This window comes from Cyanidioschyzon merolae, chromosome 15, assembly GCF_000091205.1.
Source record: "Cyanidioschyzon merolae strain 10D DNA, chromosome 15, complete genome".
Taxonomy (NCBI): domain Eukaryota; phylum Rhodophyta; class Bangiophyceae; order Cyanidiales; family Cyanidiaceae; genus Cyanidioschyzon; species Cyanidioschyzon merolae.
In genome coordinates, this window is record NC_010141.1 from 869,310 (window position 1) to 894,874 (window position 25,565).

The 25,565-nt window shown below is 55.2% G+C and overlaps 4 protein-coding genes and 2 non-coding genes across 6 annotated transcripts; 3 read left to right on the forward strand and 3 right to left on the reverse strand.

Moving 5' to 3' along the window:
- Positions 1 to 1,762: 1,762 nt before the first annotated feature.
- Positions 1,763 to 3,064, reverse strand: CYME_CMO350C (hypothetical protein; the record flags this gene model as incomplete). The annotated part of the gene is made up of 1 exon (XM_005537651.1): positions 1,763 to 3,064. One exon carries the CDS (start codon positions 3,062 to 3,064, stop codon positions 1,763 to 1,765), a length of 1,302 nt encoding a protein of 433 aa, XP_005537708.1.
- Positions 3,065 to 4,753: 1,689 nt separating this feature from the next.
- On the reverse strand, positions 4,754 to 7,081 carry CYME_CMO351C (hypothetical protein; the record flags this gene model as incomplete). The annotated part of the gene is made up of 1 exon (XM_005537652.1): positions 4,754 to 7,081. The coding sequence occupies one exon, from the start codon at positions 7,079 to 7,081 to the stop codon at positions 4,754 to 4,756; it is 2,328 nt and encodes a 775-aa protein (XP_005537709.1).
- Positions 7,082 to 7,732: 651 nt separating this feature from the next.
- CYME_CMO352C (ATP-dependent RNA helicase) lies at positions 7,733 to 11,377 on the forward strand (the record flags this gene model as incomplete). Its single annotated transcript, XM_005537653.1, has 1 exon — positions 7,733 to 11,377. One exon carries the CDS (start codon positions 7,733 to 7,735, stop codon positions 11,375 to 11,377), a length of 3,645 nt encoding a protein of 1,214 aa, XP_005537710.1.
- A 1,989-nt stretch (positions 11,378 to 13,366) lies between these two features.
- On the reverse strand, positions 13,367 to 15,436 carry CYME_CMO353T. Its single transcript, XR_002461514.1, has one exon. It is a non-coding gene; the product is annotated as a hypothetical transcript (transcript).
- An 81-nt stretch (positions 15,437 to 15,517) lies between these two features.
- CYME_CMO354T lies at positions 15,518 to 17,421 on the forward strand. Its single transcript, XR_002461515.1, has one exon. It is a non-coding gene; the product is annotated as a hypothetical transcript (transcript).
- A 1,682-nt stretch (positions 17,422 to 19,103) lies between these two features.
- On the forward strand, positions 19,104 to 25,415 carry CYME_CMO355C (guanine nucleotide exchange factor; the record flags this gene model as incomplete). The annotated part of the gene is made up of 1 exon (XM_005537654.1): positions 19,104 to 25,415. One exon carries the CDS (start codon positions 19,104 to 19,106, stop codon positions 25,413 to 25,415), a length of 6,312 nt encoding a protein of 2,103 aa, XP_005537711.1.
- Between the last annotated feature and the right edge of the window lie 150 nt (positions 25,416 to 25,565).

Below are 25,565 nucleotides of genomic sequence, written 5' to 3' on the forward strand. Positions count from 1 at the left end.
GCTTCGGAAGGCGGGGTTCTCGCATTCAACGTATTCATCTTCTCCTCGACATCTTCGCTTATGAGGAAAATTCGACCCAGGCATAGCATGCCATCTCTGTTCACCGAACGAATGGGCTTGGACGAAAGGCATGCAACAATGCCGTCATTCGTGCCGTTCAGTCCGGTACTTGAGTGGAGCCCGCAGCACCCAAGTCCGCATGCTTCTGTACCGGCTCCGTGATCCCGGCAAAGAGCAAGCACATTCCGCGGTTTCCCTCTGCTATTGTGGTGTCGTAGAAATGCGGCGTCGTCAGGCACAGGCGTGCCAACGAATTGGGCAAGATTCTCGTAAGTTTATGAGTCTCTACGCCAAATCCTCGGTTCACCACTTAAGCACGGATACGAGCATCTTGACGAGAGCTCTTTTGCATAGCGCTATTGTTTATGGTGCCGGCTCGCCGTACGTCGCCTATAGAATGGATATGGAGCCAGCTAGTGTTCAGTCGTATTGTTTTCGTCGTTCGACGATCTCATAGGCGAAAGGCGCACCAAGTATCTGTCGTATCGAAGTGTCGAGAGGCGCTCGAAATCAGCGTCACATCTCCACCGCCGATCGAAACGTATGTGATACCTCGTGTGAAGCGAGCAAGGGCGTAGCGCATGTCGAGTTGCGCTGGTTTGGTACTCGTTGCCTGTATTCGAGTCTGCAGGGTGCTGCAGTGATTAGCGCTTCAGGTGGGAGTCTTCGGTCTCGCCATGAACGTGAGACCCGGCGCTGTATGAAGTGGAATACTGAAGCGCCTGCGCGCGCGTCGATGTCTACACCAACGCATGGAGCTGCTTTGACGTATTCGAAAGCGTGCGCTTCTATTCATGAGTAATGCCCCATTCAGTCCCCGTCAGGCACAGCTGCATACGGCGTACATAACGTATGGACTCGTTCGGAATCGTATCGACCAACGGGGGCATATCGTGGCGCCCTTGGGGGCAGTTATCGACAGCTGACGCTTGGGTACCCTCTACCTGCCAGGTCGACGACTCGGATTCTACGGACATGACCTTCAATGAGTGCCAGCAGTTACGGACCCTGCAGACTGCAGTTCGCCACAGTCTAGCCGTATGACAGAGGGTTCGGTGCCCATACAATGACGCACCAGCACCTGCCTGCCAGTCACCTGCTGTGCGCTTCATAGGATGCATAAGGCTTCATGTTCGCTGCCCGCGCGTCCTGTACCCACCGGTGCATTCTAGGAAATCGCAAAAAAACGCAATGATGCACTTCTCGGCATGCGACATGTCCTTCTCATTGTCAATGGTTGCTCGCCTCGTTCCTGACGCAGATGCACCCTAAAAGTTGGCCGAATCCACCCAGTTCAGTAGCTACTGCTCATGCTCTTGTGCTCACTATGCTGGTCAGTCACACACAAACGGCTTTCCACGGTATTCTCTGGAGGCCGCGGTACCGTGCTCAGACGCCATCGTCCTCGCCACGGAGCATGCGTACGTTCTATTGCGAGTGGATGCTCGATGCCTACCTTGACCTATATACACTGAGATCGTGATCCGAATGGGCTGTGCTCTGGTTCTGTCATCGATAAAGACCTAACCACATGCGGTTTCCGTGGCCCACTCCTGATCTTTTGATGCTCGCAATGCAGCAAGTCCTCATCACGGTCACACAGGTTATCCAAGAATGTCCTTACCTACGTCTACAGCATCCTTCCGGCTATGTTGACGTGTTTTCGCCAAATCAGTCTGATCTAGGTGCATCCTGATCGTCTCTAAAAAGTGACATCATGGCAAAGCCGCGACTTCTCTGCGAGCCAGACACACCAGCTGGACACCGCTGTAGTTTCCAGTGAACGGACATGGGTGTCGGGGCCGAGCCATTGTCGCGCCTGGGCAGCGACTTGCTCCGACTCCGTCGTGCGTCGTCGACCGTTCCATTCCATATGTGCGAGCAGCTGCGCGTACCGCACCAAAGCGCCAATGTAGAGAACCTGATGGCTCGCTGGACTCAGCGCTGGACACTGCTGCTGCTGCTGCTGCTGCTCTCCTGGCTTTGAAGTACCAGAGTGTCCCGACAGCGAGCGTTGCGGAGGTGCACGCTCGAGACAGGCGCGATACAGACCTTCCGCAATGACGGGATCTCTGCGGACCTGCCAGTAAAAATTTGCCAACGCAGTGAGCGGAATTAGGGCAAAACCCGGATGCTCCGTTTCTTTGGCCCTGCTCAGAGCTTCAGTCAGCATGGATTCGCACTGCTCGTCGTCAAAGGACAGCGAAGCTGTTACTTGCGGCCGCTGTGTGCGCCAGAACGCCACGCTGGCGTTTTCTGAAAGTGCTACCACCTTGCCAAACAGCCGCATGTCGCTGTGGTTACCCGCTGGTGGCGACTCGTGCTCAATATGTGTCAATGCAGCCTGGAGCATATCTTCCGAGTGCAGAGCTGCACCAAGCGATAACAGCGCCCGTCCGAGAAGTGCGCTTCCACTGGCGGACGCTCTCAGCTCGTCCAGGAACCGCTTGGCGTCGGACACAAGCCTCGCGTGGATCTCTCTAGAAGCGGCGTCTGCGGAAGGATTCCCGGCATACAGCTGTTGTGCTCGGCTCAGCAGCGAAAACAGATGGACCCCACTCTTGAGGAGGCCTCTGGGCGACTCCCTATCGCTGATCGTGCCGGTCATACGCGAGCACCTCGTGGAATGCCAATCGCCCAGCTGCACCGTTCGCAAACACTGCACCAGGAACTGCTGACTATTCCAGCATGCCATGCTATCCAGATAGAAATCCTCTCCACTTCGTTGAAGCGCGACCCATGCTTTGCGGTAAAAACGAAGAGCGCGGCTGATGCCTGCTCTCGTTGACCAAGAGTCAAGCGTCGCAACGTGTGCATACAGTGCTGCCGCATCCAGACTGTGCTGAGGAAGCTTCTGTACGACAGCTACCACGCGCTGGAGCGCACGCTCACTTCCGTCCGATAACTCTGGGAGACGCTCTGCTTGAGCCAGAGCACGCGCAAAGGCAGCAGAGCGTGCTTTCGGTCGGAGCACCTGGAGCCAGCTTTGACTCTGGGCACTCATCAGGCGTCAGTGTCCGCGTCGCCGAGCACGCTGTGTACGCTTCTCGAACCTGAAAGCGACAACACTGGACTCGTGGCGATGCGTGCCGCACGGTGACGCAGTATCCGTAGCTATCCAGAGAAGACGCGCTTTCTGTTGGCTAGCGTGCGGCCTAGAGCCAACGTCGCTTCACTATCGTTTCCGTACCTCGTTTACCGCCTGGTGCGCGTGGCTGCCTTTCCACTTAAGGCGCATGAGCAGCGCTTGCCTTTCGTCCCTAGAGTTGTACTTCGCCGGTTACGTCCGTCGAGATCAATGAAGATCACCCCTTTTTCTTCGCTTTGAAACGCAACTGCCTGTCGGAAGCGCGCTTTCTCAGTTTAGAAAGCCCCGATCAGTGACGTCTAACTAGAATCCAACATCTCAGCATGCAACTACCAGCTCAGGCGCCTGAGGGAAACGTCGTAGCATCCGCGCGACAATTCAGGAAACGTTCTGCGATGATGAAAGGTCAACAAATACCCAATAGCAGACGCCTTCCGGTCTTTTTGACTGGCCGCCTGCGGTCCGTTTCAGTTCATCCTTGCACAGTACGAGTCGGGGTGGCTGTCCCATAAAGTCGGCCCACCTCAGCTTCTCGGGTCTCGACCTGAGTACCGCACATCGCTTGATATGGATGGCGGCATTTGGAGCCTCGGTTCACGAACTCCTTGCTTTCTTTTTTTGACTCGTGTTGAACGCACCAGTGCAAAGAATGCTGGAGTTCGTGCCCTCTCTGCCACCGCAGACTCGTCATTGTTCCGTGGGGCAAACACAGTTCGTCTCTTGTCTTTCCTATTTTGCACGTTCTTCTTCATCCGATGAACACAGAGAAGAGGTTTTTTCGTCTTTTTCCGGTACCCGGCGATGACGGTCCCGCAGGATCCCCAACTCTCATGTCCATACCTTTTACTTGGATTTTGTATTTCTTCATGTGAGCGCACTTCGAACGCCTCTGCAATCAACCGAGAAGAAGCATTTGATGACACGCTCCTCGAGATGGAACACCATCGAGGTGAAAGACTAGAAAAGCTCCCGGAATGCGAATGGCTAGTATCCATTCGGAGACATAGAACGTGCTTTTCTGAACGCATGTAACAGGTATTTTGCGTTTCTTGGTGCTACGGAGGGAATCACCATACATGCCAGGCGCCCAGTGAGTGCATGATCCTACACCTCGGATCGAGTCAGGCGAAGTGTATCCAAGGTTCGAAAGCTTCTACACGGCATCGCGTGCGCTGCTTTCGTGACGTGCTTGCTCCAATGCACGCTGTTCGGAAAATGGAGGTCACATTGCACAGCTGATGCTGCCTTGGTTAGAAAAGTGCTCTAGGGCGTCGAGTGCGCACCTGGTTTGCTGCTGGTGCTTGCGAAGTTCTCGTTTGTACCGCTATGCTCGCGCAGCGTTGCGCTTTTGAGGAAGGCAGCCCTAAACCAGACCTGGACGACGATTTAAAACATTTCAGAGAGAGTCTTGTCGAGCGACACCTATGACGCCTGTTAATGCTCAATGGTTTGCCTAGGCGCTTGCCCGACCGGGAACGAACGTCTCACTCGAAAGGGCGCCTTCAGTCTTGACCAGTTGCGCTGGCAGAATACATGTCGCTGAAGCATCACCCCGTGCACCGACTTGACGCCATCTCGAGGCGTTTATCGTGCACAATACATGTATCAGATGCTTCCTAAGAAGAAATGCGGCAGAGTCCTCTGGTTAGCTTCAATGCAACCCAGGAGTATCGCTGGTGTTGGCATCCCGCATCCGAGTGCGAGTCCCGACACTGTACCGCGACCTCTGGGCAGTCCAAGCATCTCGTCCAATATCCACGATGCGGAAAGGGGCACGCTTGCGTCGTCCAGCGCGGTACACTTTGTATCCCTGCCCGGAATCGATAGATCGAAGAGGCAGAGGTGCGCGCAATCATTCTGATCAGTAAGCGGGCAGGCAAGCAGCACCGTTCCATGATGCGTATCGGCTCGTATACTGGGCCGAATGTTGTTACCGAATCGCCATGAGGTATATCGCAGCGATGCCGACTCTTCCCCAATTGATTGCAGGTACTGTGCGGCGGGATATCTGTACTCGTGAGAGAGGATCGAGTTCAGGGGTGCGCTCGTTGTATGTAGCGCTGAGGTAGCCTGCGGCAGTGCGCCAGGTATTGCAGGCTGCTCCAGTCTCGCTTGCAATGGGCTGCTTTCGAGCCCCGATGCGACTGAGCTGCTGTTTCGAGCAAGCGTAATCAATAGATTTCTTCGGTATTCTTGTTCGCAAGCGTTGCTAGAATTAGGGAATCTGGCGAAAGGTGCGGCAGACGACAGGATCCGCCCATCCTCCGCCGCCGCTCGATACGGTCGCGTAGCGCACGTTGCCTCCGTTTCTGGTTCAAAGCACCAGCGAAGGCGCAAAGGTCCATTCCATGACGTGGACGCGCCTCGTTCAACGCTTTGCCCAAAGGCCTGACGGTCGATATCCAAAATTGCGCATCGCCGGAAAGTCGGCGTTGTCACCGCAAGCGAAAGACAGTCGGGATGTTGGGCGTCTTCCGGTAGCGGTTGGATAGAAGAAAATCGACAAGGTGTTGGGAAGCGCGCTATCATCGTCGTATTTGTGACGGTTTCGTATGCGTCCCATAGATGCGCAGTCGAAGCGCTCGTACCTCCTCGGTATTGTTTGGCAAAGGATCCGCCAGATTCCTGGCGATTTTGTCCAGAGGTATTCCATGGGGATTTCGAGGAACCTGGACATACCTGTGGCCCGAGTCCGACGCCGATTTGCCCCAAGACGGAGGCTGCACTGCTCGTAAGAGAATTCGTGCTGAGCATGCGGGCGTCATGGAGCTGCAAAACGTCAGTGTAGACAACGCCAACTAGTGTGGGCGCAAGCCGATGGTGGCTGCTCCAGATGCCAACTGGCATCGACGCATGGCCATGTGTCCTGTCCCGAATGAGGAAGCGTGCAAATCGACGCCAGTCAGGACGCTCCCTTTGGTCCATGATCCCTGCGAAAGGCCCATCGCGGTTACAGCCACATAGCAGCATGAGAGTTGGGTGCGGATCCGAGAACGCTGCAGCGTCTGTGTACCAGGCGGCCGCCTGGATCCTACTCGAGCTTGCGGCGGGCAACGAAAAATGCCAGAAAGGCGCTATAGGCGACGGCTGCTCAGGGGCAGTCCACGGGTGAATCCCGGAATCGGTGCGCTCCAGACTATAGACGCCCAAAGCTCGATTCGTCCAGGCCAAGAGCTTTCCCTCGGAGCGCGTCGACTGCCACTGAATGCCGCCCCAGAGGTCAGGGGATGCACTGCCCTGAATGCCTTGGTCGCCGAATCGGCGCTGTAATCCGGGCCTGACATTGCCCGATCCACTACTCCCATTACCACCACTACTACTGGTTGAGGGCGGCATCAAGTACCCCATGACATGCCAATGTTCCATGCTGGCTGCTTGACGGATATTCCAGAGAAACGCGGACTCCGCCGTACAACAAGCGACGAGCGCAACGTCAGGGTGTGTATCTAGGGCACGCAACATCCCCTGGCCGTTGTGGAGCGGCCGACGCGCTGCCGTCAAGCGCTCGCGCGTATACCACGCTTCGCCACGTGTAGCGGAGAGCGCTCGCCACTGCCATGCTTCGCGTTTAGCGCAGGTTCGTTGGTACCAGACGCGTCGCGCGTCGGCGTGGAGTGCACTCCTGGCTGTACACTCACGCTGCTCCATCCGAGTAACGGTACTGCTCATGTCGGTTGACGGATGGACAACCGCAAGTTGGCAACCGCGGCGCCATGCGCTGCGTTGCTGCTGACAGTTAACGGCAGCAGCATTTGGAGTAACAACGGCGAGTCGGACGCCAGAAAGAACATGCGCAGGCGCTCTGATGCGTTTTTCGGGTCTCCGCTTCATGGGAGCTGTGTCTATATTTGTACAGTTTGCCGCTCGGTGCCGGAAAAACGACCGCACCGGCATGTTACCAACGTGAGCATCAGCAGCACCAGCGGCCTCCATACAGAGGAACGTATTGGAGTTAAGGCGCTGATCTGCAGGTCCTATTACCGTGTAGCTACTTCACCCAGCGTACCGCAACAAGTGCAACACAAACACACGAACGAACGAGAAAGCAGCGGTTTCGGCAGCTCTAACTTGTCCCTGGGACGTTCCCGTTCACGCCTGGTGCCCAGCAGCGTACGTGCACCAAACGTGCGTGCCTAGGCACCCGAAATAGAAACGAACACCCCGCGGGACGCGTTCGTGCACACAGCGTTTCCCGCGTGTTTGCTTACCAGGTTCAAACGCGGTCCACTGTACGCAATCAACGAAGCAAACAACCAGTTCCCGGACGCAGCGTCCAACAGCGCTTCACTACGGAGTCTTACGAAAGTGCCTGATGATTGTGTTTGACGCAAGCTGTACTCGTTCTGCATCCAAGCAGGTGCAGCTCGGGTGCGTTTGTGTACCTGCTGGATGCTGGTGTTGCCTGCAGAGGCCGCAGTGTGAGGCTGCGCCCCAGCGCCTGCGATGACGATGAAGAAGATGGTGATTCGCGCCAGAACGCCCCCCGGATCGATCCGGTGCACGATCGTATCTAACGCTGAATGAAGCCTTTCTTCGATACTGTTGCTGTTGCTGCTGCTCTAGGACGCACCCTGGCAGACACCAATGGCTTTCCTGCCTCTAGTGCCTAGACCAGTTGGGACGAGACGGTGGTCAGGAACGTGGAACAATGCTTCAGTAGAGTCCAGAAAAGCGGCAGCGTGGAGGCAAAGCGACAGGCTCAAACCGGCAAAGGAGGTGCCTGCGAAGCAGCGTACCTCTTCGTCAAGGACACCGCCTCGTTCCTCCTTAACCCAGCGTCTGCGGGCGCTCGCCAATGTACCGGAAAGGAAAGACAACGGCTCGCTACTGGACGCTGAACAAGAAGCGCTGGAGTCGATGTTTTCGTTCAGCTTGGATGAGTTCCAGTTGCGGGCGATTCGCTCCGTGCTACAGTCGCGCTCGGTGGTCGTTTCGGTTCCGACCGGCTCCGGAAAAACTGTGATTGGCGAAGCAGCACTCGCAATTGCGCTGAAAAAAGGCATGCGTGCTTTCTACACGACGCCGTTAAAGGCGCTCTCGAACCAGAAGTTTGGCGACTTTTGTGATCGTTTTGGGACAGAGCAGGTTGGCTTGCTCACTGGCGACATTTCCATTCGCCCGGACGCTCCCATCCTCGTGATGACCACCGAAGTGTACCGCAATATGCTGTACCGCTGCCGTACTGGGGTGCTTGCGGAGCTGAGCGTCGCCGCATCCCCAGTAGACGAGGTGCTGGCACCGGCGACAGAGGACGCCCACTCGATTGCACCGCTTCTGCGTGCTGGCTATCTCGATGACCTTTTCGTGGTTGTATTCGATGAGTTTCACTACATGAATGATCGCGAACGTGGTACAGTTTGGGAGGAGGCTGTCATCGGCAGTCCGACGCATACGATCCTGGTGGCGCTCTCGGCAACGATGCGCAATGCAGCAGAGATCAGCGAATGGTTCGAGGCAGTCCACGGTGTAACAGACCTGATCGTAGCTAATGATCGCCCTGTACCTCTGGAGTATGTGTATCTGGACGCGGATGGCCTGCATCCGCTTTTGGTGCCGCTAAAGCGAAGCAGCGGTGATAAGGGGAAGGGGTTTGGGCGCTCTCGCCAGCGCGGTGCCCGAAACGAGAGCAAACTTCCAACCATAGAGGGTCGCTATCAAATGAATCCGGAGCTGGTATGGAATGTCGGCCAAGAGAGCAAGCAGATCGCTGAGCGACGTCAACGTTGGCGCGACGCGAATGACCCGAACCTGCGACGCTCTGCGGAGGTGCTGGAGCGTCGCGAAGCTCGCCGCCTGCGCGAGCTCTACCGCGTTAGCGTTCCCTCGTACCCTTTCCTGGTTCGTTGTCTTCGTAATCGTCAGCTGCTCCCGGCAATTGTTTTCGTGTTTTCCCGAAGTGGGTGCGATCGAGCGGTTTCGGAGGTACTTCGGGAGCGCAGCGCCCTCAAGCTGGTGAGCAAAGCTGAGCGCGCCATGCTCGAATCTGAAATGGAGGCGTTTTTCGAAGTGCATCCAGAGCTGCGTGAGAATCCAGACTCCCAGAAACGCTATGAATCAATCATGGAGGGCGTTGCCGCTCACCATGCTGGCATGTTACCGCTTTGGAAGGCGCTCGTCGAACAGCTGTTTCAAGCCAACTTGATCAAAGTGGTATTCGCGACCGAAACCCTCGCCGCCGGAATCAACATGCCAGCTCGCTCGACGGTGGTAACCGCTCTGAGCAAACGCTCCCGTAGCGAAGGCATTCAGCGCCTGACACCGAACGAGTTCCTGCAAATGGCGGGCAGGGCTGGACGCCGCGGTATGGACCCCATCGGCTACGTCGTCGTCATGCAAAGTGCCTGGGAGCCATCCGCAGAGGTCGCTTGTCAGCTGCTGCAACGAGGTGCGGACGCCCTGCGTTCCAACTTTGTGCCGTCCTACGGCATGGCTTTGAACCTGCTCCGTTATCCGGGTACACCACTGCAGAGTGCACGACGCTATCTGGAGCGGTCGTTTGGAAGTTTTCTGGCATCGCGTGGTCGTCTGAACCAATGGAAGCCGGAAATCCACGATGAGGTCGAGGCACTCGAACGTCAAGTGAAGGAAGCACATCGCATCTTTGCGCAGCACGGCGGCGAGAAGGTTGTCGCCGCTTACGATAAACTGCTGGAGCGATTGCGCTGTGAGGAGCGGATTCTCGGATACCTACATGAGCAACACGAAGAGAGTGCGGTTAGCATCATGGAGGACCTGTTGGTATTCTCGGACCCGGGAACGATTGTCTTGCTTCCTGATCGAGCGGAACGCGCCGTACTTGCTGGTGTCGTCGTCGAGCGCACACTGGACACCCCGTTGCGCTTTGCACTTGTCGCCGCGGATGGTCGTATTCGAGTGTGCGGACCGCGCTACATTGCAGCTGTGCTTTCCAAAGAGCCGCTGGCGAAGGTTTCGCTCCCAGACTCTTTGACTGGACTCAAAGCCGAAGCACTGAGCGTCCTACATTGGCGAGAGCTTTTTTCAGCTTCCAGCCGCTATGGTGAAGTTCGGGAAACGTTTGAGCCGGTCATGGACTGCGGCCTCGTGGATGTTGGCACAGCGCCTGCGCTCGAGTACTCGGAAATGACCACCTGGGATGATTTGGCAGCACCACCGCTCGCGGTGCCCGAGATACGTCGCCAGCAGAAACTCGTCGTCGACCTTCAGGAGCGTTTGGCGAGTTTCAGTCTGCACGATCATCCTGATTGCGAACTTGTACTGAAAGCCTATCGATCCCTGGGCGTCGCTGAAGCACACCTTGGTCGTCTCCGTCAGCGGCTGATGCGTCAAACCATGCAAGCTACTGCTACCGAGTCGTGGAATATTTTTCGTGCTCTCGTCGATGTTCTCGAGCGCTATCGGTGTTTGGAGCGCGTCGAGGAAGTAGAAGACGATGCTCGTGCCGAGTCTGGGCAGGATGTGACGCGAGCTGCACCTGAGGCCTCCGACGATACCGGCTCGCGATACACGTTCTTCCGCTTGACCGAGTTCGGTTCTATTGTTGCTGGATTGCGCGTTGAAAACGAGTTATGGGCGGGACTGGCGCTCATCCACGCCGAGCAGCAACTCGCAGGGCTTGCACCGCACGAGCTCGCGGCTGTCGTAGCATCGATTGCGGCAGACACGAGTCTCCCGCCCGGCGGCTACTGTCGTTTCCTGCCCAGCGTCCGAGTTTTGGACCTATGTCGGGAGGTGCTGGGCCCGTTGCGCAAGCAGCTTGCGGCAGCACAACAGGAAGCACTGGAGACGTACTGGTCGCCGTCCATGGCGACGCTGAACGGCGAGCTCATGATTCCCGATGTGCGGCTGTCGTACGACCTAGCCGGTGTTGTGGAAGCCTGGGCGTGCGAGACGCCGTGGTCAACGCTGCTGAATGGGGTCAGCCTTGATGAAGGCGATATCGTTCGTCTCCTGCGTCGCACGATCGACCTGTTGCGGCAGATAGCGAACCTTGGCACCAGCTCGGGTCTCGGATGGTCTCGTCGTGTTGCCGCACTCGTTTCCTCACAGCTAGTGGTGAATGCGAAACGAGCACTTACACTGATCGATCGCTATCCAGTTAATGATGGCGGTCTAGAACGGGCGTCTGGTGGACAGGTTGCCGAGTCGCTGGAGCTCGACAACGACTCCGACGAGGACAGTGCGGAGGTCGAAGAAGACGTAGCCTGGGACTCGGGTGAAGATGCGATATTGGCCACCTCCGATGAGTGAAATTTAGCTTGTAAAGGCACTGAAGCGGAGCTCGCTGACCATCGATGACCTGCAGCAGCATGGAAGAGAAACGGTCTTTGCAAGGTGCACATGAAGAAGCCGATTACCCGCAGAGTCGACGACGGGACTTGCAGGCGAGACTCGCGAAGCGCCAGCCCTGGTAGCACTCGTCTTATTTCGAGTCTGGGATACTGGGAACAATGGAAAAAGGATTCGGGTGTCGTTTCGTGAAACGTTGCAGTAACTCGTTGTATGTCGGAGTTGTATGCAGAGCGGTACATTCGGGAACTACTGTAAGAGGACGTTGTTTTGTTTGTTCTTTTTTCTCGCGGATATTCTACACAAGGATTGCATGCTGTATATTGGAGAAAGATTGCATGAAGACACGATACGATGCTTGATGGATTGCGGAAATCGGCCTCGCTTGTACATGTCAGTTATTCTACGGGATGCAGGTGGTTGAATTGCCGGTCACGCCGTCCTTGTTCTCAACGTCGTGCACCGAAAACGGGACTTGTAAAAATCGGTGTACACGACACTCTCCCTATCAATCCAGTAAAAGGCGTGCATTCTCGGAGAAAAGTCTACAATAGAAGCAACAGGATGTGAGGTTTCTGTACCGCTGACACGAACGTGGATCAAGAGACGCGAAAGCACAGAGAATGATGTGCACATTTATGGGCATGCGTCGCGCCTTGAACAAAAAGCATATAATGTATGTTACACGAGCAAGCGATTGATTGCTGCAGGAAGGACTGGTGCGGGTCTCAGTGTATGCGGCTTGATTCTAGACAAGTGGTATTCCTGTATGCACGTACTCGGAGTCGCGCAATCTGCAATGCGGAAAAAAATGAAACACGCGAGCGCAGTGACAGCACCAGAAGTCACAGTGATTCTACTATAAGGGCACCAACGGAACACCGAACGCTCAGGAATGTTCGACGCCTCATGTTTCACTGAAGCTCTCCACGTGGTTACCCATTCTCGCTTTCTTTGGTCCTGTTCATGGAGAACGATGCTTTCCCGAACATAAAAGCGGTCATGGAATACACAGCTGAGTTTTGCGCTGAGCTGCCCTTCTTTCAGACGTTTTCTTCTCGGTTCAATCGAGTCGAATCCATAGCGTTTCTGCCTTGATGGAGCGTCTGCACCGGCGCGTTTGGTGCTATTGTAGACGCTCACGGCAGGCTGAGCGCACAGTAGTACGGATGCAACGACCGGTCTCTTCAGGGGGAAGGGTTGCGGTGGCTGTTGCACCTCGCATGACTCGCGTGGAATCATGACTGCCCGCCCCTATACTGATAACAACCGCGGCTTTGGGTATTCCAGCAAGTGGAAATGCGGGGAAATCAAGTAAATTCCATCCAAAGGCGTCGTCTTTGTCGTCTAGCGCTATTTCTATGCTCATGGATCAATTTACAACTCATTCGGACCGAAGGAAACGTTCTTCGACGAGTCTTTCTCTACTTTTTCCTGTCCTGAACCACAGCGCAGCTTCGAATCCTGTGCACGGGAGGGAGCGAAACGGCGTGCATCTATTCTTGGGCGTACGCACAACCGAGACAACGATGAAACCCGACGTGAGGAATCCTTGGTACATGCACAGGAGAGGCGAGGTGCCGCACCAACGGCCATCAAAGGTGTCTGATTCGCGCTAAAACATGAATATGGAGTGCAGTGAACGCATTGGTGCCACTCTGTTGAATTATAGTGTAAGAGAAAATTCTACGCGACAAATCAGAGCAAGATAATCCTAGAGTGCAGACGGGTGAACACATCGAGGAAAAAATGTTTGCACATGAAAGAAAGTTCTGAAACTATTAGAAAAGGAACTCCCTGTGAAAGCTCACCAACGGGAAGATCGCTTCAACTGGTGAGATGCAGAACGCCTTTCGAGCATCTTTCTCATAGATAGCTCACATCGCCTCTCTCGCGTTGGCGCATACCGTCAAGCTACTGGTCGTGCGAGTTCGGGGCAGAGGGCTTTCAGCTGTGCAGTTTATTCTGGAATTTTTCAATCAAATCGTCGTACAAGTACCGGTGCTCAGGCAGAGGATGCAATACAACCCGATCGCCGGGTCAGGGATTTGCAAAGACGCTCCTCTGAATCCCTTGACAGGTCGCCGTGCTAGCCCGGCGATCGGAGTATCTACTGCGCCGGTGCCGAAAAGTTTCATACCGATCTCAAAAAAACTGCATGAAATCAGGGTTCATGTCGAGCGCTTCGAGAGTCGCGCTCTGTTGCCGTTGGAAACTCACTGTACTGGCACCGGGAAGCAGGGACCGTTGCAAGAGATTCTAGGTTTCAGACAGTACATCAATGTCCAAATGGCCTATGCGGACGAATTGTGGCAAGCGTACCCGCGATCAAGCAGAAACTGCCGACTGTTCCAGTTCTACAACGGTAAGAGGCGTGAACTCGTCAGCTTGTTCAATGAGCTGGAAGAAAAAATCATCGATAACTCGCAACGTTTGGTGTTCGTCAAGAGAGCTGGACGTACTGCAGTGCACAAAGGCTGCGCTCCTGCGTCATCGACTTGAACGCATGATGCGTACATGAACCAATGCTGCACGTTTCCCATCGATGGGTTTACGACGGTATAGACGCTCGACGAGCACATGAAGACGCTGAAACAGATAGGAAAGAAAAACGTGAAACGGAGACGGATGCAAGAGATGGTGTTTGGTTGTCGGAGCAAACGTCAGATGGCTAGAGAATCGATGGTGAGCTGGTTCTGATGATATGATTCCATGAGCAAGGATGTGCTCGAGGACATTCTAAACATTGATCTCAATGCCTCTATCAACCATTCGAAATGTCTCGTACTTTTGAAGTGTCTTGAGGCTTCGCCTCGAGAGAACATTCAAGGAAATCATTCGGTGTTCAATGTGGATGTGATGCTGAAATGCTGCAGACTTTCAATGAAAAAATCAGTGGACAACACAGAGGTCACTAGATTCTCGCCTGTAGCGGTGCATTAGCGACGTGCGCTGGGCAGTCAAGCAAGCACGGCTGGAGCAACGTATTCACAACGGGAACGATTTTCCCGGGCACTTGCTGAAAGATGATTTTGTTCTGTTGTGCGATGTTCGTGCGTCACCTGATACGTAATGGGCGCTTCGTGTCAGTCGCTTCCAATCAAACTTTGTGGCGTGCATGACATCTCCCGATGATTTCGAGCGAAAATCCCGTGTTGGATTCGTTATTGGACGTAGGCTGCAGTTCGAGGTTTTCGTCTGCCTGCACGCCTCCGTCCACGAAAATGTGTTTTCGAGGATTGGCTTCACTGCACCATGACTGGATTCCATGCGAATAGCAGGCTGTCAACTTGCGCCCTGACTGCGAATTGTCGCTACATGCTGAGCGGTTTGGAATGCTTCTGCATGTCCTAGCGAGTCGACAAGAGCTCTCTTGCTGCAGAGGCACGAAGGATACCCCTGATGCCTCGGATCTATCGACCGTGGAAAGCGTTCGCACGGGAGATACGTCCAGATGCTCACGTAAGTACGCACAACGAGAATATGAAAGAAGGTGCTGCTCCGAATCGTCTCTTCTTCGAGGTATGCGCCTGAAGAAGAGCTTTTGGGGATAAGGTGCGGTTTATCCACGGTGGGTGCATGCGAGCAGTGGTGTAGACGGAATCGTCTGAACCTCGGAGTGCCCAGGGCTCGCGACTGGCGCCCAAGTCATCAAGTTGCTGCCGAGACTTCGACAGGAGTTCGCGTACGAGGAGTGCTGTCGGGCGGCCAACAACTCGTGTCTCGCAGTCGGTCGAGTCGCATCACATCCTGCGTGGAGACGGAAGCTATCCGCTCGATGTCTCGGTGGACCAACGCCTTCCTCGAGGTGCGCATTGATGCCGATGTCCGTCTATATCCGGCAATAAGATCGCAACCGCAACGGCTACCTGCTCGTTGGTCGGCAAACAGCGGACAACCAGTCGGCGCGCTTGAACCCTCTACCAAAACTCATCATCTTGTGCTCGCTCGTTATCAGCGTATCCGGAAGCTGGATTGGTTGCAGGTTTCAGATAAAGCGCACTGAGGCTTGCACCTGTTGGCAAGGCCGAGCCAAAAAGTGCCACTCGTTCAGGGCGCCCCGTGCGGGCGTGGCGCTCGCGGGATACGTATTGGACTGGCACTGCTACGAACTTTACCACAGCGTCTAAGCTAAACTCCCGCCTGCTGTAGTGTATGAGCAGCACAGCGCTGCGTAGCGTGAATCTGGCCCGAGTCCCGACACTTTGAGGCTCGTCTTGGATATGATGCGTTCTTGGCGGTGCAGCAGCTCCGCTCACAGCACTGCGCACCAAGGTCTGTGAAGCGGCGCCTTACTCGCCAGTCTTGGTTATGTTGCAGCGCGCTGAGGCATTCTGAGATTGCAACCTGCACTCGAGCTCGACACATTCTGAGGAACTTCCGGCGTTCAGGGTTCGATAAACACAGGTGGTAGGTGGCCACCACACGCCAGTACTGTTGGAGGGCTCGTTTCGCTTGCGCCGAAAGCCACTGTACGTACATAGACGGTACCGATATGCGCTCTTCTGCTTTCAGCAAGTGTGCTACGCTACTGGTGCAAACTGGACAGAGGTGGTATATGCGTGCCTCCTCTATTGCCTTCTCAAGGTGAGCGTACGCGTCCACAAACTGAGACCAGGCCCAGATGCGATACATTCCTATGCCATTGGCGCGATAGGGAGAACATTTCAGGCGAGGCATGGAACTTCAACTACTGAGCCAAGTCTTCCAACAAGTTTCAGGAACCGAATGTTATTTATGAATTAGCTAGTGTCGTGTCTTGAGCAGACCAAGGCTTGGGTTGCGCTGTTCATCGACAGGTGGACAAGCATCCATTTGACCAGAGAGTGATTGTTGGACATCTACGGTTCCTCTTCTGGATGGTTTAGATCCTTGAAATCAGGAAGCAGGTCGCCGTGATCTTGAACGAATTCCTTCGTAGGCAAAATGCCAGTCGCAGGTCTCAATGGGGCGGCCCTCACTTTCTCCCGCGTTGTATGATACGGTCTCTCGCTGAAGCGCGAACTGCGGATGGAGAGCCATGCCAAATCCATGCAACCCTTGCTGCTTTTTATGGAATGTGTGCTGTCTTGCATGCTGTTCCTAATCACACTGCCGTGTACTTCAAGGCGATGAGCGGCATGCTTGGCGCTGTCGGATGCGAGCGACCGAGCATCATCTAAACCGTCGTTCCGGTCGAGGATGAAAGTACGACATAGCCGCTGCGGCGGTGTCGCGGAGCGGTGCCTGTATTTGACCTCTTAAAATTGGATCTTTTTTTCGAAGCTGTATGCGCATCAAGGCAGTCTGGTGAAGCACGAAGGACGCTCGAATGCATTAAAATCCTCCAAAGAGAGACTAGCGGAGTGGGACGTTTGGAATGACCGAGCGAGCTGTGACCTGTATTGTCGGATTTTTTGGTCTATAGTATAGCAAACAGGAGCTTTTCATTCGTCACTGAGAAAGCGGCCTGCAATGGCATCAGGTTAAAAAATACACAACGCGTCAATGACAAAATGGAATCATGCTCGTCTGGGACCGACTTGATTTGCCCACTTATAGGCCGGGCGCTGACTGATATGGTTGCCTACTGCTAGAGCACGTTTTCGAAGGATTCGCAATAGCGCAGGGCACCATACCTGGGTCCCGGTCTCAGGGCGGAGTCACCATTGGCATGTTGTTCTGGTAGAGCACCTGACCCGCCACAGGGCCAACATGTACACAGATGCAAGCACTCTGGATAACCCTGCTCAAGTACGCACTTTGCTCGTCCTAAACCAAGTGTAGAGATGTTGCGGGACTAGGGCATACACCTGTTGCGTATGGGCGTGCGTGCGGGCTTCTCGCCACATCTTTGCATACTTCCGACAAACGCCTTACAGATTCATCAACAACCTATTCAAGGATCGTTGATCGACAGACAAAAGACCGCCGTGCTGGTTATTCTCAAGACGTTCAGGTACAACAATAGAGACGTCAGAAAGAAACCGAAAGTGTCTTCTTCCTGGGCCCCACTCGATAAAGTTTGAGTCTCTTTCTACTGCTTTCGACAAACCAGCCTTTTTGCAAGCGTTCTCTGTGACCGCTTTCACTTCCAGTGTCTCTCATCTCGGGACTGGCATCCGTCGGTGTCTCTGTTCCTTCAAGCACTGTTGTCAGCACTCGGACGATAAGGGTAGCTACGTCCGAAAGCCGAATTGGCCGCTTCCTGCTGTTGCCAACGCTTTTCATCTACAGACGATCATTCTATGTACGCTTTGCTCACCAGGTCCATCTCCTTCGTTTCAGCTTTATTGGGGCCTTTGCATGTGCGGCAGTAGACTCTGAACAGGTGCTTCCGCACGGCCATCACCCTTTCTCCCACGATCGCCGCGCTGAGGGCCATGAGGACGTTCTTCACCTCTGAGCACATGCCGATGACGGGCACAGAAGCTCCCCTTCGGTACTCTACGCTGTTTCGGCGCCCGATGCCGAGTCTTGCAAACAGAGGCTTCCTCTGGCCCTGCACCTCGGCTGGAGCTCTGCGCGCTGTACAAGCAAGCATATTCTGTCCCATTCGATAGACTATTCGTGGACTGCGATGTTCTCCGTGATGAAAGAACTACCAGAAAGAATATAGAATTAGAGAACCGGCAGAAAAATTCCGGTTTAGCTCTTCTCTCGTCGGGCAGAACCGTGACCGGCGCGGGAGTGGGAGCGATCACGGCGGTGACAAAGTTTCTAATCCATGACCCTCATCGGTGCTAACTGAAGGTACGGAGCTCCGGGGAGCATACCCACTGAGCGGTTTCAGGCTGCTATCGAATCTTTTTTCGTCGTTGACAACAATGAGAGGAATCTGGTGTCGTTCGAGCGAGATCGATTCTTTAAGGTAACAAGTACATGGACCGTTCCGCATGAACTTGTGAGCAAGTCATCTGGCGACGACGTCGAGAATCTCACCTTGTCAATACATCGGCACGAGTTGCTGCGTCTACAATTCTTGTTGACACAACGATACCGGAAAACCGGAATGATGTATGATTTCGCGATTGCTTCATGCGATGGAAGGAGACGAACGGAGATTTCCACATACAAAATGGATAATGGCTTCAGTCAAGTTACCGACCATGGTTCTAGGAGGTCGCGAAACATCCTAACTCTGGTGAAGTAACGAATTCTAGCAGCAAAGCGTCCCCGCTATCCGTCCGATGAAACGATCGAGAATCCGAAAACGATCGAAATAAAAACGAAAGCCCTTACTGATGCGCTTTGAGTACCCCAAGGCTGAATACCTACAAAAACATGCAAGAATGAAATCTACGAAAAACGCGAGTACTTTTGCTTTCGCTTTGAATCCTTCATAGGTGGAAAGTTGATGGCTTCGTAGTACGCAGCATCGCTTTCGTGCAAAAGCGCTTTACAGAGAGGGTATGTGGAGCACGGCTAGGCGGCCGTCTCCCAGCGCTCAACCTCGACATGTCCATATTGTCCAGCCACGATTTTGGCCAGCAACGCTTTCGCGGTTGTGTGGAGTAGCAGCAGCTCACGATTTCTGTTAGAGCAGTCGGGGCCGATCTTTGTTGACCACGAGGTCTCCACTGTTTCATAGTCAGTAGTGCTAAACAAATTATCAGAGGTTGCTGAATACAGGAAGAACGTAGGGAACGATCGTACCGGTTCTGGTGAAAGCACTACGTGCGAGCCTTTCCCCGCGAACACGCTCTGAATGGCGGGTTCGACGCTTCCGGGTAGCTCACCTGGGGACGAATCAGTTCGGGAAACGTCCACTCCAGAGCCACCCGCGACTGATGGAAACAGTAACATGGACGGAGAGGGATCTGTATCCGAAATAACGGCGATGAGGAGCAGAACTTCTGTCTCGAACGACGCACTTGTGCTGGAACGGAACAGTGAGCAGCGTGTAGACCAAGACACTTGGGTGCGTAGCCGGGAGCCTGCAGCCAGCGCTCGCGAGCTATCTCCTGATCTTGGGCCCATGCAACCGGGTGCATCGCCTGAAACAGCTGCGGAAAGCGATAGTGAAGAGGCGTCGGGGTGTGCGTCGCCTGCGCTTGCCTCTGGATCAAGTGCCGACTCGCCGCACTCGCCGCAGTTTCCTGTTCAAAGCGCTGAAAACGATAACCCGACTTTAAAAGAGATGCAAAAGGCGAGCCCCGCCTCGATCGCGGAGTCAGGTACCCAGGAAAGCTTTCCAGGAGAGAGAGACTCACCTGTTCCAGTACACTCGCTGGCCTCGACCCTGGAGGAAATAGGCAAGCCGGTGGCAGCGGAGCGCAAAAACTCTGCAAATGAGAACGCAATCGTGCCAACTGAGCCGGAGATGCACGCCCAGGTGCTTTCCAGGCGTGCTGATGGACACGAATACGTCGACGAAGACGAGACAGCGTCAACTGGGCCCTCGCCTACGGTGACGACAACACCGACGGCTCACAAACACGCTGGCTTGCTGACTAGTCGCCCTGGGCAGAAGAGTGCGGAAGCAGCTCGTCTTCTCGCGCTCCGCGGCCTACGCCGCATTGTGGAAACCTGCACTTCTCGAAAGTACGCGGAAACGGTCGCCAGTTGTCGACGAGCGATCGAGAAACTGGAAGTGGGCACGGAGCCTGACGTTCCTGAGGTGCTTGAAGCCATCAAGAAAGCAATTTATTGCGGCAAAATTGTCGCTGCAGATATTGCCCTTGATACACTGCATCGATTGCTCACCTATGGCTACGTTGATCCGTTGCGAGGTGCTGATCTTGACGCCGAGCAATTTGAGAATCTGATTGAATGCGCCTGCTCCTGTATTGACACGAAGGATGAAGGGGTGTATATCCGTCTGACGCAGGTTTTACTTGCTTCAGCTACGAGTACCGTTTACGGCTTACATCAGACAGTATTACTTGCGGCAGTGCGCACCCTCTACAACATCTACTTGTCGAGCAAATCGAGTGCGACGCAGACGACGGCCCGCGCTGCAATCATCCAGATTGTGAGCCTTGTATTCGGTGCACTCCAGGGCGTTCCGGTATCCACTGAATCGATGCTTTCGACGGGTTCACTGGAGCCAACGGCTATGCTAGCCGGAACCTTGTTGGTGCACCGCAAATATCGGCAGCGAGAGGCAGCTTCCGGTGCGGGCGACGACCCGGAAGCGGTTTCGCAATCGTCGATTGTCGTGCCGGGGCAGGCAACCGCCGCATCCAAAGGCGTCCTCGATCTCGAACCTGTTGAGCAGTGTCGAAAGGATGCATATTTGCTCTTCCGAGCTCTGTGTAAGCTGGCTTCGAAGCAAAGCACAGAAAACAGCAGCCTACCGACCGAGTCGATACCCATCCGATCCCGTCTATTGGCGTTGCAGCTCATACGCGATATCACTGAGACTTGCGGGGCGGCACTGCTTCAGCACGAACGCTTCGTGTTTGCGCTGCGTGAGTACCTCGTACCGACCGTTCTTCAGAACTGTATGATCCCGAATCCGCAAGTCCTTGACGTTGCCTTGCAGCTTTTCGAGCGAATGCTGCAGCTCTACAGAGCCGCCCTCAAACTCGAGATTGCCGCTCTCTTCCATGCGGTCGTGTTTCGCTTTCTGGAGAGTTTGACGGTCGCTCCGTGGCAGCGACTCCGCATCTACCAGACCGTCGAATGCGTTGTCCGTGATCAGCAGCTGCTCATGGATCTCTTTGTGAACTACGATTGTGACGTGAGCTCGCCCAAGATCTTCGAACGTCTTGTCGATGATCTCAGTCGCCTTGCGATCGCCGCCTTGCAGAGCGGAGGTCCGCGCAAGCTCTCTGCTGCGGACCGGAAGCGCTGCCTGGAGCTCCTGGCTACCATGCTGCACTCGCTGAAAGAGTGGAGTCAGCCACTGGTCGATGCACGTCGGCAACTTGGAATCGACGACGAAGACGTGTTTCAGGTGCTCGCAACTCCGTCCGCGCCTGTCGACGAGCGGAACGCTGCCGATGGCGTTCCTTCGTCGTCGTCGTCGTCGTCGTCGTCGTCTTTGGGGCAGCACTCCAGCGCCACAGAGGTGGGCTCTGGTCTTTCGGCTGTTAAGCCGGTCGGCACCTCGAACGGTTCGGCTGCACCGCTCGCTGAGCGCTCTCTTATCGAGTCGCTACGGCGAAAACGCGAACTGCAAGAAGTGGCCGAAACCTTTAACAGGGACGCTGTAGAGGGCGTGCGGCTCGCCGCCAGCAAGGGCCTCGTGGATGCCGCAGACTCCTCCAGCGTAGCTGGGTTTCTGCGGAACTACGCCGGGCTCGATCGTCGGCAAGTTGGCGAGTACCTGGGCGGTGCAGATCCTTTCCAAGTGAAAGTTATGCATGCTTTTACGGATATGGTAGATTTTAGTAACATGCGTATCGACGTGGCGCTACGGAAGCACCTTTCCGCGTTTGTACTGCCGGGGGAGGCCCAGAAAATCGATCGCATTGCAGAAAAGTTCGCCCAGCGGTATTGCGCCTGCAATCCTACGCTTTTTGCCAGTGCGGATACGGCGTACATCCTTGCGTATTCCATCATTATGTTGAACACGGATTTGCACAATCCACATATTCGTCGCAAAATGTCGCTAGAGGATTTTATCAGGAACAATCGGGGTATTAACGATGGCGCGGATCTGCCTCGAGAGCTTCTCACCGATATCTATCGAAGCATTCAGGCGGAAGAGTTGCGTCTTCTGGACTCGATGACGGGATCCTGGGGTGTGAACGATTTTCGGTACCCGGCAGCTATCCAGTCTGGTGAACAGCAGCGTGCAACGCTCTTTAAAGAGGAGAGCGAGCGACTGCTAACGCAGACGCGTGAGCTTTTTGCGCAGCGACGCCACATACAGTCGTTGCCGCCGTCTGGTAGAGCGGCTTCGCCAGAGCGCTCGAGTCGTGCGGAACAGTCTCAACCAGGAGCCAGAGCAGATGCGGGATTGAGGGCGACTGGCAATCCTTTGGACGCCCAAGTACCTGTCACCGAAGTCTACTACACAGCAAACAACGTGGGTCATGTGCGTTTGATGCTCGAGGTCAGTTGGCAACCCATCCTTGCCGGGCTCTCGCAGATCCTGGAGAACACCCCAGACACCGACCGAGAGCTCCTGGCGCTATGCATCGATGGATTCTCGGTTGCGGTCCAAATCGCTTCACTTTTTGAGATGGGCACTGAACGGCAAGCCTTGGCATCGGCGCTTGCCAAGTTTACCAAATTGCACGCTCTACCAGATATCCGTCTCAAGAACGTTGACTGTATCCGAATCCTCCTGAAAATCGCACTTGAGGATGGCGATACGCTCGGTGAGACCTGGGTGGATGTGCTGCGCGCCGTCTCCCTGCTGCAGCAGTATCGAGCGGTACTCTGGCCGGGCACTCGAGACGGCACGTCACTGCCGGTATCGCCCGGGGGGCGCACACCTACTGCCAATGAAAGCGATGTTCAGGGTCGCAACAGCGAAGCTGCAGTGGACGCGCTGGATGCTCTTGCCGCGCTCCAGCACGTCGAGGCGGATTACGACGAGGCTTCTGGTCTCAGGTCGCGCCCCGGTGAGTCGCTTCCTCGCCGTACTACGGCCGAGGCGCCGAACTCCCCGGTACCGCTCATTCCGGCCGCTGTTCGGGAGCAACTAGTGCACGTGCTCCAGAGTCCCGACTTGGATCGTCTGTTCATGCAGACGACCTCGTTGAGCGCCGCAGCTATGTTGGATTTTATGGAAGCGCTTTGCCTAGTTGCCGCTGAGGAGCTCGATGTCTCGCCCGCACCGCGTTTCTTCTGTCTAAGGCAGATGGTACGCGTTGCTCATCTCAATATGGATCGCATCAGACTGGAATGGTCGCGAATTTGGAAGCATATCGCCAACTTTTTGGAATACTGCTTGCAGCGAAAACAGCGACCTGTAGTCGGCATCAGAGCGCTCGATGCCCTGCGCGATATGGCTCGCAAATTTCTCGAGAAAGAGGAGCTGAGCAATTTCAACTTTCAGCGAGAAGTGCTACAGCCGCTGGAGCGCTGCTTTGAGCTCGACGTGAGCGAAATGCTAAAGCTCCGCACCCTCTCCGTCGGTGAAGTGCTGGTGCGGGAGCACGCCACCCGCATGCGCTCTGGATGGAAGTGCATCTTTACTGTGCTGCAGCGGGCGGCAGAGGAGCGTTCTGAAAAGGTTGTGGAGCGTGCCTTTTCTCTTTTGGATTTTATTGTGCGCACCTATTTCGGGGAGATTCCCGAAGTCTTTGTCGACGGGATTCATACGCTTGCCGTCTTTGCTGTGAATCGAGTATCCACGACTTGTGCGACGCAGGCCGTAGAGCACATAGGTGTGCGAGCGCCCGTCATGGTTGCCGAGCAACGAACTGGCGTCACTGGTGGACCCGCTGGCGACGACGGTAGCTTGTGGTTTCCGATCCTCACCGCTTTGGCGAACGTGTGCACAGATGGCCGTGAAGTGCTTCGTGCTTACGCCGTAGAACTGCTTTTTCGTTCGCTGTTAGAGTATGGCGGTGGTTTTTCGGGCGAGTTTTGGGTGCTCGTGTTCCGCGGCGTTCTTGCCCCGATTTTCGATGATCTGCATCATATGCCGGGTGGGGATCGCTTCGAGGAGCCACCAGCAGCTGAGACGGCCTCGGGTCAGAGCTGGGCTCAAACGACGGGTGCAGGCGCACTTCACGGCCTTTTGATGGTGTTCGAAGCGCACCATGTGCATATGAAGTCGCTCTTCACAGACATGCTAGAGATCTTGCGTATTTGGATCTGTCAGGAGAACGAGGCAATCTGTCGCGAGGGCATGCGCTGTTTGCAGCGATTCGTTGACCAAGCTGCTGCCTGGATGGAAGCAGCTGATTGGGATCTGGTGGTGAACTTTATCGACGATCTTGTCAGAATGATGCTGCCTGTTGATATCAGTCGCGAGGGGAGTCTCGTCCAAGATGTTGTGGCGGGTGCGGAGCCGAAGCCCACGGGGTCGCCACGCCAAGCTGCCGTGCCTTCTACCCTGGAGCGCATCGCAGTTGCCGCAGACTCGGTGCCAGCACCCGTGCTTGAGCCAGCGCTAGAGCAGGACGCACCGCCCGGATATGCAAACGAGACCAGTGGTGCCCCGGGCGCTGCTGTGCGGCTGAGCAGAGAGTCCGTTCAATCGCCAACGGCATCTTTGCCGGGGATAGAATCAGCAACAACAGCATCAGCACCTGCGCCTGTTACCGCTAGTTCAACTCGCGTTGATATCCATGCGGATGGTGATAGCGGGCTCCTGACTAGCATGTCGCCGGGCCAAGCCGCAGACCTCAAGGATACCGTCTCGACTGAACGACGGACATCTGGGCAGCGCTCAGCGACTCGAGGCGTTAGCGAACGGCGTCAGGCGGCTTTCGTTGCGATCCGTTGCAAATGTGTTGTGCAGCTGCTCTTGATTGAACTTGTTCGGGATCTGGTATCGGAGCATTATCCGCGACTCGAGGCGGTACAAGTTCTGGCGCTGGGCAAGGCCGTCCACTGCTCTTTTCGATTCGCACATCGTTTCAATGCGGATCTTGCGCTACGCTTTGACCTATGGCGGGCGGGTTTTATGTCGCAGGTTCCGAATCTGTTCAGACAGGACACAATTGGGCGAATGGTGTATTTGCAAATCCTCTTCAGGCTGGTAGTTGACCAGCGGGCGGCATATGCAACGCAGGCGCTGGAGCCGTTGCTTGAGCTATCTGCCGAGACCTTTGCGCACTACAATCGCAAAGCGTCCGCAAGATATGCAGGGCTAAGCGGAGACGCGCGCAACACAGCTGTTGGTGTGACCTCTACAACGGAGACGACGGCAACCCCGTCGGTGGAGGAACAGCGCGAGTTGCAAGCGTTCGCTCCGGTTGTCGCATTTGTTTTGGAGAATATCGCTGCTGCTCCGGATGCCGTATTTGATTACCTCGTGCGCGGTCTTTTCAAGGAGCTCGCTGATCTGATTCGTACTGCCGGGGAGCCTGCTGATGTTCGCGTTGCGCTGGCGAGCATCTTCCATCGCCTGGGAAGCGTCTGGCTGGACAAGTCTTGCGCGCTTTCCTGAGATTCGGCCATATTTACGACGAGACATCCTATGGTGAGCGTTGTAGACATTACGCTCGACTTGATAGCGAATGCCCGACATGAACTGCGATATCGCGCACCGCTCATATACGGAGTTGGAGAGGGCGCAGTGCCCTGCTCCGGAAAGCGC